This window comes from Aspergillus ibericus (genome assembly GCF_003184845.1).
Source record: "Aspergillus ibericus CBS 121593 unplaced genomic scaffold BO80scaffold_19, whole genome shotgun sequence".
In the NCBI taxonomy this organism is placed as follows: Eukaryota; Fungi; Ascomycota; class Eurotiomycetes; order Eurotiales; family Aspergillaceae; genus Aspergillus; species Aspergillus ibericus.
Genome location: NW_020292117.1, coordinates 199421 through 212355, shown reverse-complemented (window position 1 = coordinate 212355; position 12935 = coordinate 199421). Strand labels below are relative to the sequence as shown.

Here is a 12935-nt window from a genome sequence, read left to right as displayed (position 1 = left end):
CAACGTCTTCCCGCTCCGCTCCCCGTATCGGCAGCCGCAAGACATGGAGAGAGGTCCAGACGCTCTCCTCCCTGCGTCATTCATCATAATCCTTTGCGCATCATGCCTGCAATCGCTTCAGAGAGTAAGTGTTCCGTCGCGCGTTTCTGGCTTTTGCGGCCAGTCCGATACAAATACTGAGCTCGAGACAGCTACCAAGCGGAAAGCATCGGAGGAGGTACTCTCCCCAGATTCCCAGCAGCGGAGCAAGAAGGCGCGCACTGACTCCCCGGACAAGGAATCCAAGGTATGCCAAAGAACTTATTCGCATATAGAGCTCACCCCTGACATACTTACTTTAGTCCGACGATGAACTTTTGGATAAGCCGCCGAGAATCGTTCCCTTCCCGGAGAAGGTAAACCCCCGCACACCCGCCCGAGCGTCGATGGCGCTGACTCCGTGATAGCCTGCAGTTCTCGAAGAACGTCACGGCGAGATTGAATTCCGCGTGGTCAACAATGATGGTTCTCGCGATAGCTTCGTCGTTCTCACCGGCCTGAAATGCATCTTCCAGAAACAGCTCCCGAAAATGCCGAAAGACTATATTGCGCGACTGGTCTACGATAGGTCGCATCTGTCCTTGGCCATCGTCAAGCATCCTCTGGAAGTTGTAGGGTGTGTATAATTATGAAATTGGGTGATTCTCGGGCAATGCTGATGGAGTATGTAGCGGAATCACGTACCGGCCGTTCAACAGTCGCCGATTTGCCGAAATCGTCTTTTGCGCCATCTCTTCCGACCAACAAGTCAAGGGATACGGTGCGCATCTGATGTCTCATCTTAAGGTAAATTTGGAAGACTGGAATGAGGGATTTGGCGCTCATATTTTGCGTACAGGATTACGTCAAGGCAACATCGGACATCATGCACTTTCTGACCTACGCCGACAACTACGCCATTGGTTACTTCAAGAAGCAGGGATTTACAAAAGAGATAACACTTGACAAGTCTGTATGGATGGGCTATATCAAAGATTATGAGGGCGGTACTATCATGCAGTGCACCATGCTACCAAAAATACGGTACCTCGAGGTCGGCCGCATGCTTCTGAAGCAGAAAGAAGCCGTCCACGCGAAGATCCGCGCCTTCAGTCGCTCGCATATCATCCATGTGCCGCCGAAGGAGTGGAAGAATGGGCCGTGCAAGATCGATCCACTGAGCATCCCAGCCATCAAAGAGTCGGGGTGGTCACCGGACATGGATGAATTGGCACGTCAGCCACGCCACGGACCAAACTACAACCAGCTACTGCATCTCCTCAACGATATGCAGAATCACAGCGCGGCGTGGCCATTCACCCAACCGGTCAATCGGGACGAAGTTCCGGACTACTACGAAGTCATCAAGGAGCCCATGGACTTGTCGACAATGGAAGAAAAACACGAGAAGGACATGTACCCGACGCCGCAAGATTTCATCAAGGACGCCATGTTGATATTCGATAACTGCCGGAAGTATAATAACGAGAATACGCCCTATGCAAAGAGTGCCAATAAACTTGAAAAGTTCATGTGGCAGCAGATACGAAATATCCCCGAGTGGTCGGTGAGTAATCCATCCCGTGCTATATCAGTCTCTATCAATTCCTTGATTGCTAACATGCCACAGCACTTGGCCGATGGCCATTGATAGGCTGGTGATGTACTCTGCGGGCTTGGAGTTTTGGATGGCTTTTCTTTTCTGTGACATGAGCAAATACCCCGGTGTTGAGAACTTGATGCATTTTAGCTTTAGCCTTGCTCATCTGTCCGTTTGGTCTTGTGATAATTGTCGACAATAATATTTTTGTTGATCGGCTGCAGCTATGTTCAGAGATGCAAACTACTCGTTGTCTGTTCCTCCGCGGCCTCACCATCCAAGGCTCCAGCTCTCGTCAGCAATGTACGTGCCACTCAGCTTCTCTGGGTCACCCTCTGTGGCAGCGCGCACAACGACCTTGGCGCCATCGCTTGCCTCCTTGACTCCCTGGCCACCGTTGAGATTTGTGCGGCAGTAGCCCGGGGCAGCCGCCACGACGGCGATCTTTTCGTCGGCCAGATTTACCGAGTATGCGACCGTGATCATATTGACTGCTGCTTTGCTGCTGCGGTAGTCGGGAATGAAGTAGGTCTTGGCGCTAGCGGGGTGATCCTTCTTGCCCGCCCTGCTGATTAGACCCTGCCCGGACGTGACATTGACGATGCGGCGGTCGGGATACGTCGACGCACGAAGCAGTGGGAGGAAAGTATCCATGACAACCGCCATACCGAATACGTTGACCTCGAAGATTTGGCGGTACTGCTCACGCAGGGTTGTGTCAGACGCCTGTGCGATACCTGCATTGTTGATCAGGATGTCCAGCCGTCCGAACGCTTCTGACACGGTTTGGGCGGCAGCGGCGATGGATGCATCGTCGGTCACATCGATGGTGATAGGGGTGAGAGCTGATTTGTCTGTGGCAACTGATTCCAGCTCCTTCACTGCAGCCTCAGCCTTCTGTGCCGAGCGCGCCCCGACGAGCACGTGGAATCCATCTGAACTGGCGAGCTGCCGTGCGGTGGCGAAGCCGATGCCCTGATTGGCGCCGGTGATGAGAGCGAGGACCTTGGGAGCCATCGTTTTGATGTTGTATAGATGTAACCAAGGTTAGTGTGAGAGAGGATTTATACCTAGAGCAATGGAATCTATTGCCATTAATATAGTTCTGCGTTTGCGGACTTCCGGCTTGAATCCTTTAACTCCGGGAAGGGGTGTCTATTATCACCGATATCCCGATATACCGACTGCCCGAATGCCTCCCGACCGCAGTGATTCCAAGTGGTAAAGATCGGTGTAGTTATTTTCCGGAAATATGAGACGAGCCTTATATCGGGTTCATTGACGGATGCACAGGTAAGCCCGTTACTCTTGGACAGGGTCTGTTGGACAGGCAAATTTCTTCCTTTGGTACGATGATTGTCGACCTCGATGAGCCCTTCTAGGAGCTTAAAGATGCAGAGTTCAGCTGACCTATGGGATTACCTCTCTGAATCCGAAGGGTTGACATGTAAAAAGTCGGTACTGCAACCAGCCGTCCAGAACCAGAAATGGCAACCAGCCTTGGCGTCTAGTAGATTCATACATATTTGCGCGATGTGGGAGAGCCTGTAGAAGATGGCGGTCAAGAAAGCCCGCTGAATCCAGCTACGTGTTCTGATCAGTTTGACCTAGGGGTGCTTTTCTGCGTGTTGACTCCATGACTGCTTCTCCGTATAGCAGAGCGCTCTGTAGATAGATAGACATCTAGATAGTGGTTACTATGGATAAACAATGATATCATCGAGAACCTTAACAAAGCTAATGCCGTAACGGATCGCCGGATTATCGTCGGCATGATTTCGTTCCACTCCCTCCCATGCCGTGCCATTTGATTAATTATTGCCAGTGCACCGGGACTCGTTTTTGGGTGGCTACGAATTGAAACGGGCGTGACCCGCCCCCAGCGATGGACATCGTCTAAAAATCTGCCTAGCCTACCAGCCACGGCCCTGCAATAATAAATTGATGGACCGACCGAGAACCAACGGTGCGGATCCGCCGTGGGTTGCTTTTTTTGGTGGAGGACGATCGAACCTGTCGGTTGATGGGGGGGGGGGGGAACATGCGGGATGCAGAGGAGGTGCATTGGTGCATTCCACCTCCTGAAGGGGACTCCTTTCCCGTGTCACAGCTGCAAGAGTACCAAGGCCCTGATACAGTCGACGCAGGAGGGCATCGCACATGCTCAACAGCGGCTTAGCGAGCAGGTGTTGCCCCCTTGGCGAGTGTCAAAAGATCGGCCGCAAGTGGGGGCGGTCATTTCGGAACAACATTGATGCGGGGAACCATTACTCGAGTAGGACTAAGGCACCCGCGGGCCCTCAGGCACTCGCTCCTCAGCTGCGTTGGACTCTCAGGCCCGAGTGAGGCATTGGCCGTGTGTCTGTCTGTCTGTCTGTCTGTCTTCTCGTCGCGGGCTGGCCATCCACACCTTTCCTCGCTCCTCCTTGGCCTCGTCAATTTCTTCCCCTCCTCCTGTTGCTGCCTGTGCATCCACTTCCCGAGCTTCTGGATGGCTTGCGTCGCAACTCCCTGACCTCTCCTGCAGTCGGTCGGCTGTTTTGTTTACTGCCTCGGAAAACCTTACGACCCTCTGCAGGGCCTCCTGGCTTGCACAACGCTCTAATCTTGTATCGCTGCAAATTCCATGCCCTACTACTAACTCCAACTGTTGACCGTCCTTCTTTTATCGTCGCCGCTCGCCAGCCTTTCGATCAATTGTGACCAAACACGTCGGATCCCACCCCGATTACTTCTCTAATCTTCTTCCCCCCCATTCCAACCCTATTCCGACGTTCGCTCGTTCCCCTTTTCGGCCCCTCATTGCGGCGCAATACCTTTTAAGTTCGGCTCAGAAAGCCAACACCAGCGCCCGCCCAGCGATAGAGGTTCTCGACACTCGTTCCATTATGGTGTCGCCCTCCCTTTCGAGCTTGGAGCAGCGAAATCGCCTCCCTACGCTCTTCGAAGTCCTCAGTCGCCGGACTCTTGCCCCCGTCGATCTGTTTTCTTTCTATATTTACATGCGGGACCAACAGCGTTCGGTCGATTATCTGGATTTCTGGTATGCTTAGGAAGCTTATGCTGTTGTTCTGCACGTGTCGCGTGCTGAAGGACTCTTAATAATCGTTATCTTTAGGCTCGATGTCTCGCAACACATGTCCCTCTGCCGTCATTACGTTCGAGAGTTACGGCGATCAGTCTTGGTGGCTACGCCTGATCTCGAAAAGGCCGACAGCAAAGGCTCTTCCGCCGCCTTGGAGAATTTCGAACATTTCAACGATATCCCGCTTGTTGAAGCGGGTCCTTCCTCTTCGCGGCATGCCCTACATGACGTCGAAGATCGGGATGCCGATCAAAGGCTGTCGGCATTCCTCCGCTCTGAAGGCCACACTTCCGGACACTCCCCTCAAAGCAGCCTCGGGTCGCAGAATGCTGCTGCTGCTGCTGCTGCTCGCACCACATCTTTTGAGCAGCCGCCTCGTGACAGCTCGGGAACACGGAATGACTCGCCGTCGCCAGGTCACACCGTGGCACGTGCCGATATTCGCGCCAGCGCAGAGAAGATCCTTTATACGTACCTTCTCCCCGGTGCAGAGAGAGAAATTGTTCTGCCGGAGGAGATGGTGTCCTCCATCATCAATCTGATTGAAGACGACGGCAGAGACGACCCCGAAGTGTTTGATCCGGCCAAAGACTATGTTTTCCAAGCAATGGAGCGCGACGCTTTCCCAGGGTTTTTGCAGGCCAAGGCCTTGGGAAATCTGGTTCCGTTGACGATCATCGCTCGGTTGGCATTCGCCTTGATTAGCTTTGGTGGCGGCTTTTGGGGTGCGTTCTACGTGGTTCTCCGCGATAAGCCAAGGCACATTCGTTGCTGGGTATGTACGAATCCTCTGATAGGCTGAATGTGATGCTAACATCCAACCAGTTAATACTGCCTTTTGCCGTGGCCTCCTACTTCATCGTGTCATACCAGTACAAGATCGATCCGGTCATGGCATTCCTCGGCTACAGCGAGTACACCTTCATGAATTGGTCGCCCATCCGCGAACCATATGTGCGCAAGCTGCTGAACAAACGATCCACCGCCACCGCTCTCATCGCCTTTTTCGTTGCCGCCGCTCTGAGTATCTTGTTCATCTTCGTGCCCGGTACTATGCTCTAATCTCAGCAATATTGCGTATACCCCACCGGTTTCGTCTTGAAATCCATTTCGATTTTCACGGCCGCGTGACCCCGCTTTTGGGTAGCATATATGTGCATTTATCTCTTTCTGAGCGTTAGTCAGCGGTCTTGCTTCTTGGGTCCAAGTTCAGCGCATGGATGCAAATATTATTCTTACGCCTCGAGCGCACTCGAGGGACTCTCTAATGTGGGAAGCAGCAGATGCCCACCGTTTGGCGGAGCCAGAGATTATCTCTAGCCCTAGCGGGAGGGCAACCACCCAAGGACTGGCGGAACCCGCCAGGTCCCTCGGGTCACGACGTTCTTTTTTTCCTCACCCTGTGTATATTGGGTTTTTTTTCTTTCGTTGTTTATTTACCTCTACATAATACCCCTCGTCTGCTGGACTTGCATGTACGTTTAAACGATTTCTACTGAGGCTTTCTTCGGTGTTGTGGTTCTTCCACGGTAATTAGATTCTACTTTATGATATATTGATGTCTATTACCCTGCTGGAGTGCAAGTTTGCGGATATACCGTCCATGAGACGAGCCGTTTCTGATATTCGTAAACAAGATAGCATCTCAAAAGGAATGCTATGAGGCTATTCGATATAATATGATATGACAAACCCCAGCTCCTTCTAGGTATGATGGCTTCAGGTCATTACGACTTCTTCCCCAAGACCCTCTTGGGATGTCTCGCCGCAGCTCCAGGCCCAGTCCCAGCCCCCAATCTCGACGATCCCACCCCATCATCAATATCCATTCTGGATCCCAACGCCTGTACATCCCCATCAAGCCCATGCTCCCAATATCCATCATCATCGAATTCATCCGCACTGAACTCCCGCTTATTCCCACCTCCGAGTCCAACCCCACCACCACTACCACCCCGAACATCCCGTCCCTGCCATCCCCCACCACCACCACCCGCAGCCTTCTTCACCCCCTCACCACCCATCTCATTCCCCCACGCATTCAACGCCTTCTCAAACAACACATTCCGCTCATGTTCCTCCGCCTTCCGTCGCGCCGACTCCGTCTTAATCCGCTTAATCTCCGTCTCAATATCCCCGATGACATCCCCGCACCGCGTCTCCCACTGCGTTAAAATCCGGATCATCTTGTCCAGCGATTCGGGCTTTACGTCCCGGAGGGGCGCCACGGCCGTGACGTTTACGGTGGGGGGGTTAGAGGCGGGGGAGAGACGGGCGGTGATCAGCGAGGCGTAGATGGCTTTTGTGACGAGGGATTCGAGGTCCGAGGGGGCGGTGATGGAGAGGGAGGTCATGAGGGAGGTGTAGGTGAGGGGTTTGGTGGTTGTGGAGAGGGTGAGGAGGGATAGGAGGCGGAGTTTCAGCGTTTGGGATTCGTTGAGGGGGGGGAGGTTGGGGGTTGCTGGGGAGGTTCGGTTAGCCTTGTGTGGAGGTTTTATGGGGGAGGGGGTTTGGAAGGGGGTTTGGGAGGGGGGGAAGTACATTGATAGTCTTGCCATGTGCCCCAGGCGAAGATCTCAAGTAGAGTCAGGTAGCCGGCGTATTCGGCGGGAGTATCCGGGGACCGGAGAGATTGGATGGTTGGGGTCGTGAGGAGCTCGGCGAATACGTAGGTGTTGGGGTTGGAGGTCGCGTTGGTGATGATGTTGGCGACGAAGCGGGGGGAGGTCGCGCTGTTGGAGTTGGCGAGGTGGATGAATGGTTGGAGGGCTTCCAGGGCCCGGGTGTGTATTTGGTCCATTGTGGTTGTGAGGGGGATGTGGAAGTGATTGGTTGGTGGGTTGTTTGGGAGTGTTTAGGTTGGTTTGGTGGCTTGCGATAGAGATAGAGTTAATGTATCACTGCGCGGATCGTGGTGATAGGAGCTCCATCTGGTTGTGGTATAGAGTGGGGGAGGATGGAGGATGGAGGTGGTGTTGATGGTGATGATGGTATGGGAGCGATGTGCCTCGGGTGTTTGCATTAGGTGCAAACAGGGACATCCACATCAACTGGATATGGTTCATGGTTGGCTTCTTTGGGAACTATGATATTGTCTACAACCGTTCATGGCCATTTGGGGGATATGTTTGATTACAGCCAGATGGTGACCGTAACGGATTTGATTTACTAGAGGTCGAACCAATCCATTCAGGTCAATTCTCCGATTACTTTCTATCTAATCGAAACAAAGCCGGAGCACTGCCAAGTGTTTCACCCCAGGACCCTTCAGTCCTTGTTTAACTTTGATAGCTATGACAGCTGGTACTAGGACCAGGGATATAATATCAATGAGGCTTCTCATGTCGCAGCATGTCTGAAGGCTCAGCGGTGGTCCTTTCCTCGGGTTACACTAACCTCGTGTGATGAGAGATAAGCGTCGAGGATGGTAATACGACCTGGACTGGAGGCCTAATTGTGTTTAGTGCATGTGTGGTGGCTTATATGACTGTCCTGTGACCGCTTTATTCATGGAACAATAGCAGAACCGACCGCTTGGAGCCGCACATAGCAGAATCCACTCCTACAAGCTAGATACAAGACTTATACTATGGTAGGACGGAGCAATCTGTTCACCAAGAACTGAAGAATTGTCCGAGTTCGACGAGTGGTCCCTGCCCATCTGATGCCTGGAATGGGCAAAACCCGCCGACTTGGCCAGGCTGGGTTCGGGCGAGGACAAGCGGTGGGAGACGGTAAGTTACCGGTATCTTACGTAACCGCGCGGGGCGGCGGAGCTGGCCTGACGCCATGCCGTACGTATTTTTCTCTAGCGCCATCGCCTCGGTGGATTTGGACGAGCCTTCCATCATTCCACGATCTAATCTTAAGTCGGCTGGGATGGTTGGATCCGGCCTGGAATGTCTTGCTCCTAGTGTTATTGTCTTATTGACCCTTCTGATTAGCCATGGTCCCTGGTGTCTTAGCCTAGGCTCTTCCGTGTACGCCAGTCATGCCCGGGTTCTCCTCCGTAGTTAGCTTGAGACTGGCCTTTCTCCTCATTTAATTTGTCGCTGCAGCTTATAAAGGCTCGGCTTATCCTTCCGTCGCATCCGGTCCGACTGTTCCTTTATCGAACGACCCTTGCGTGTGCTGTCCTTGTTCTTCCCCTCCCTTTATAATCCCTTTATCACCCCCGGCCTCCGCCCAGACGAACGTATGCGATAACGGTCCGGACTCCGACGTGCGTGTCCGGCCTCTTCAGCGAAACGGCGCAACATGGCGGCCTCATCCTCCGCTTTGTTAAGCGCCGGGGACGGTGCCTCTTCTGCAGACCGATCAGCCGCCCACATGGCTACTACAACCGTCAACGTGGAGGGCATGACGTGTGGTGCTTGCACGTCCGCCGTTGAGGGCGCCTTCAAGGGAGTGGAGGGTGCCGGTGAGGTCACCGTCAGCTTGATGATGGGCCGGGCTGTGGTACATCACGACCCAACACTGCTTCCTGCGGAAAAAGTCGCCGAAATAATCGAGGACTCGGGCTTCGATGCAACGATCGTCTCTACGGATAGTGCGTCCCTGCCAGCAAATGGTTCCCGCGGGACCAGGGATAAAGTGTTTCAGCTGTCAACCACGACTTTGGCGGTCGAGGGCATGACGTGCGGTGCCTGCACCTCCGCGGTGGAAGGAGGGTTGAAGGATACACCTGGTGTGAATTCAGTCAATGTCTCCTTGCTTTCAGAACGAGCTGTTGTGGAGCACGATGCGTCTCTTATTACGCCGGACCAGATCGCGGATATTATAGAGGATCGTGGCTTTGGCGCTAAGGTGCTGGAAACTTCAACGGCTGAGAGCGCTATCCGCACCTCGCTGGAGTCGCCAGGATCTACGTCGTGTTTAATGGTCACGACGGTGTCTATAGATGGTATGACGTGCGGTGCTTGTACATCGAGTGTACAGAATGCCTTCAACGGGGTGGATGGTTTAGTGCAATTCAACATTAGCTTGCTTGCGGAGCGTGCGATCATTACTCACGACCCTACTACACTTACGTCAAAAAATATTGTCAGCATAATTGACGATGCCGGTTTCGACGCAGCGATCATTTCATCGGAAGCGCAGGCGCCCTCGTCAAAGGGCATCAGCCGTGTCACCCTTAGCCTTCACGGCATGCGTGACGCTGCCTCGGCCTCGGCCTTGGAAGACACTCTGCTCCAAAGACCCGGCATCTCATCAGCTTCTGTAAACATGGCCAACTCTCAGATCACATTGTCATACGATTCCTCTTCGACTGGTATTCGTTCGATTGTCGAAGCTATTGAAGCAGCCGGATACAATGCGTTGCTGTCGGAGTCCGATGACACCAATGCACAGCTGGCATCGCTGTCCAAAACCAAGGAAGTCCGGGAATGGAAGCGCTCGTTTCTCTTTTCCGCCTCTTTTGCAGTCCCCGTGTTCCTGATCAACATGGTGCTGCCGATGTACCTTCCGGCCCTGGACTTCGGCCGTATCCAACTGTGTTCCGGACTCTACCTTGGCGACATCGCCTGTCTGTTACTCACTATTCCAGTACAATTTGGTATTGGAAAGCGGTTCTATGTAGCCAGCTATAAGTCCTTGAAACATCGCTCTCCAACCATGGACGTCCTTGTTATGCTGGGCACCTCTGCTGCCTTCTTTTACAGCGTGTTCACCATGGCTGTTTCCCTCTTCTTCAAGACTGATATGCGGCCAAGTACGGTGTTCGACACGAGTACGATGCTTATAACCTTTATTACTCTCGGAAGATGGCTGGAAAATCGGGCCAAGGGCCAAACATCGGCTGCTCTTTCCCGGCTTATGTCTCTTGCGCCGTCGATGACAACAATCTACGACGACCCGATCGCAGCGGAGAAATTCGCAGAGGAATGGGACTCTGCTAATGCCAACTCGAAGGAGCAGAAGTCGTCCTCCACTAATGAGCGATCAGGACCTGGACACAAGATCATTCCAACTGAACTCATCGAAGTAGGGGATGTTGTGCTCCTTCATCCCGGTGACAAGGTCTCGGCCGATGGCATTGTCATTCGAGGAGAGAGCTACGTCGATGAGAGTATGATTACTGGTGAAGCTCTGCCGATCCACAAGGCCAAGGGCGGTGTTGTTAGTGCTGGTACGGTGAACGGCACGAGTTCTCTGGACTTCAAGGTTACTCGAGCTGGCAAGGACACTCAACTAAGCCAGATCGTCAAGTTGGTCCAAGATGCCCAGACCAGCCGGGCTCCTATTCAACGGATGGCTGATGTTGTTGCCGGCTATTTTGTTCCAGCAATTATCAGCCTTGGTCTGGTTACCTTCTTTGGCTGGATGTTCATGAGCCATATCTTGCCTCATCCTCCCAAGGTCTTCTTGGCTGAAAGCAATGGAGGAAAGTTCATGGTCTGTCTCAAGCTTTGCATTTCGGTCATCGTCTTTGCTTGTCCCTGTGCTCTGGGTCTCAGCACCCCTACGGCTGTCATGGTCGGCACTGGAGTTGGTGCCCAGCAGGGTATCCTGGTCAAGGGTGGCGCTGTCCTGGAGGCCGCGACAAAGATCAACCACGTGGTGTTCGATAAGACCGGAACTTTGACCACCGGGAAAATGAGTGTGGCTGAAGCCAAAATTGCGCCGCATTGGACAACAAACGACTGGCGCCGTAGACTCTGGTGGCTGATCGTTGGTCTTGCAGAAATGAGCAGCGAACATCCCATTGGGAGAGCCATCTTCTCTGCAGCCCAGACCGAATCCGGCCATCCAGGAGAATGTGGTCTGCCGGGCAGCTTGGGCGACCTCGAAGCTTGCGTTGGAAAGGGAATCTCCGCCCTAGTCGAGCCCACGTCCAGTGCTGAGCGCGTACGTTACCGTGTCTTGGTTGGAAACCTTCCCTTTCTGCGGTCGAGGGATGTTGCTATCCCCGAATCGGCCCAGGCAGAGAACTCCGATGACCTTACCTCCAAGTCCAAGGTCCCTGCCGGTATCACGCAGATCCACGTCGCCATCGATAACCAATACGCTGGCTCTATCTTGCTTCGGGATACCGTGAAATTGACTGCACCCGCAGCAGTCGCAGCTCTGCATCGTATGGGAATTACCACCTCACTTATCACCGGTGATACCCATGCCACTGCCGTGTCCATTGCCTCGGCCGTGGGGATCCCAGTTGAGGCCGTCCACGCCTCTGTCTCTCCCTCCGATAAGCAGTCTATCATCGCGTCGATGCAAGACTCCGGTGACCGGGTAGCCATGGTCGGCGACGGCATTAACGACTCGCCTGCCCTCGCCACCGCATCCGTCGGTATCGCTCTTGCCTCAGGCACCGACGTGGCCGTCGAAGCAGCCGACATCGTCCTTATGCGCCCCGACGATCTTCTCTCCGTGCCAGCCAGTCTTTCTCTATCCCGCTCCGTCTTCAACCGCATCAAGTTGAACCTCATGTGGGCCTGCCTATACAACGTCATCGGCCTCCCCTTCGCAATGGGTCTCTTCCTCCCATTCGGATTCATGCTACCCCCCATGGCAGCAGGTGCCGCGATGGCCGCGTCCAGCGTCTCCGTCGTCGTGAGCAGCCTGCTCCTCAAATTCTGGCAACGACCCGGCTGGATGGACGCCGAGAAGCTACAAAAGGACCTCGACACCGCCAACGCCAGTTTCCAAGGCTCCCAGAAGAGCTGGTGGGAAGCCACACTCTCCGTCACCGGATCCACCGGCGGCAGACAATCCTCCCAATGGGTCCGGGATCTCGCCACAGACGCCTGGTCATACATGACCGGCAGGAGGACAAGAGGCTCCAACGTGGACGAGGGTCATTATGTTCCCCTCCAGACGGTAGAACCGGTCTGATCTATCTATCTCCCGGTTAAGCATCTTGTCAGTTTCGGATCAGTATTTATTTATACACATGATGGGTGTTCGGATGTTATGACTTACCTAATGATCAATCTAAGCCCTTTTTTGTTTGCATCTTGCGTCTTTTTTCTTTTCTTACTTTTACTTGTGGTATATGTTATTCTCGCGTGTCCACGACTCTTGCATCGATACCTCTTTTGCATGCCTACATGGCGCCCCTGTTATATGGCTTGATGGACATGACTTGTGTTCCTGGTGTGAAGTTGGATATAAGCTTTATCGTGAACATGACTCGCAATATATGATATTGGAACGTATCAGGTGATACAAATCGTAGGTACACACGCGTAAAGCGATCATGATCCCCGACGCCAGGGACAAACCCAATGA

General features: G+C 53.4%; 5 protein-coding genes across 5 annotated transcripts; 3 read left to right on the top strand and 2 right to left on the bottom strand.

The window, feature by feature from the left end:
- The first annotated feature begins 60 nt into the window (after positions 1-60).
- Positions 61-1779, top strand: gcnE (histone acetyltransferase GCN5). The gene is made up of 6 exons (XM_025724711.1): positions 61-124; positions 192-286; positions 342-395; positions 447-655; positions 711-825; positions 878-1779. Exons 1-6 carry the CDS (start codon positions 103-105, stop codon positions 1667-1669), a joined length of 1287 nt encoding a protein of 428 aa, XP_025575383.1. The 5' UTR covers positions 61-102; the 3' UTR covers positions 1670-1779.
- On the bottom strand, positions 1780-2811 carry BO80DRAFT_69274 (short-chain dehydrogenase). Its single transcript, XM_025724712.1, has one exon. It carries the CDS (start codon positions 2633-2635, stop codon positions 1889-1891), a length of 747 nt encoding a protein of 248 aa, XP_025575382.1. The 5' UTR covers positions 2636-2811; the 3' UTR covers positions 1780-1888.
- A 1509-nt stretch (positions 2812-4320) lies between these two features.
- On the top strand, positions 4321-5876 carry rgsB (putative RGS domain protein (Rax1)). Its single transcript, XM_025724713.1, has 3 exons — positions 4321-4661; positions 4737-5478; positions 5529-5876. The coding sequence occupies exons 1-3, from the start codon at positions 4507-4509 to the stop codon at positions 5763-5765; spliced, it is 1134 nt and encodes a 377-aa protein (XP_025575381.1). The 5' UTR covers positions 4321-4506; the 3' UTR covers positions 5766-5876.
- Positions 5877-6302: 426 nt separating this feature from the next.
- Positions 6303-7658, bottom strand: BO80DRAFT_502047 (COP9 signalosome subunit 7). The gene is made up of 2 exons (XM_025724305.1): positions 7245-7658; positions 6303-7164 (listed from the first exon to the last, which is right to left on the bottom strand). The coding sequence occupies exons 1-2, from the start codon at positions 7501-7503 to the stop codon at positions 6431-6433; spliced, it is 993 nt and encodes a 330-aa protein (XP_025575380.1). The 5' UTR covers positions 7504-7658; the 3' UTR covers positions 6303-6430.
- Positions 7659-8585: 927 nt separating this feature from the next.
- ctpA (Cu(2+)-transporting P-type ATPase CCC2) lies at positions 8586-12674 on the top strand. The gene has a single exon (XM_025719424.1). It carries the CDS (start codon positions 8961-8963, stop codon positions 12537-12539), a length of 3579 nt encoding a protein of 1192 aa, XP_025575379.1. The 5' UTR covers positions 8586-8960; the 3' UTR covers positions 12540-12674.
- The last annotated feature ends 261 nt before the right edge of the window (positions 12675-12935 follow it).

Coding starts and splice junctions, on each gene's coding strand:
- ctpA (XM_025719424.1), top strand. CDS start 8,961: ATGGCGGCCTCATCCTCCGCTTTGTTAAGCGCCGGGGACGGTGCCTCT.
- BO80DRAFT_502047 (XM_025724305.1), bottom strand. CDS start 7,503: ATGGACCAAATACACACCCGGGCCCTGGAAGCCCTCCAACCATTCATC. Junction 7,165..7,244: donor CACATGGCAAGACTATCAAT/GTACTTCCCCCC, acceptor GAACCTCCCCAG/CAACCCCCAACCTCCCCCCC.
- gcnE (XM_025724711.1), top strand. CDS start 103: ATGCCTGCAATCGCTTCAGAGA. Junction 125..191: donor GCCTGCAATCGCTTCAGAGA/GTAAGTGTTCCG, acceptor AGCTCGAGACAG/CTACCAAGCGGAAAGCATCG. Junction 656..710: donor CATCCTCTGGAAGTTGTAGG/GTGTGTATAATT, acceptor TGGAGTATGTAG/CGGAATCACGTACCGGCCGT.
- rgsB (XM_025724713.1), top strand. CDS start 4,507: ATGGTGTCGCCCTCCCTTTCGAGCTTGGAGCAGCGAAATCGCCTCCCT. Junction 4,662..4,736: donor GTCGATTATCTGGATTTCTG/GTATGCTTAGGA, acceptor CGTTATCTTTAG/GCTCGATGTCTCGCAACACA. Junction 5,479..5,528: donor CAAGGCACATTCGTTGCTGG/GTATGTACGAAT, acceptor ACATCCAACCAG/TTAATACTGCCTTTTGCCGT.
- BO80DRAFT_69274 (XM_025724712.1), bottom strand. CDS start 2,635: ATGGCTCCCAAGGTCCTCGCTCTCATCACCGGCGCCAATCAGGGCATC.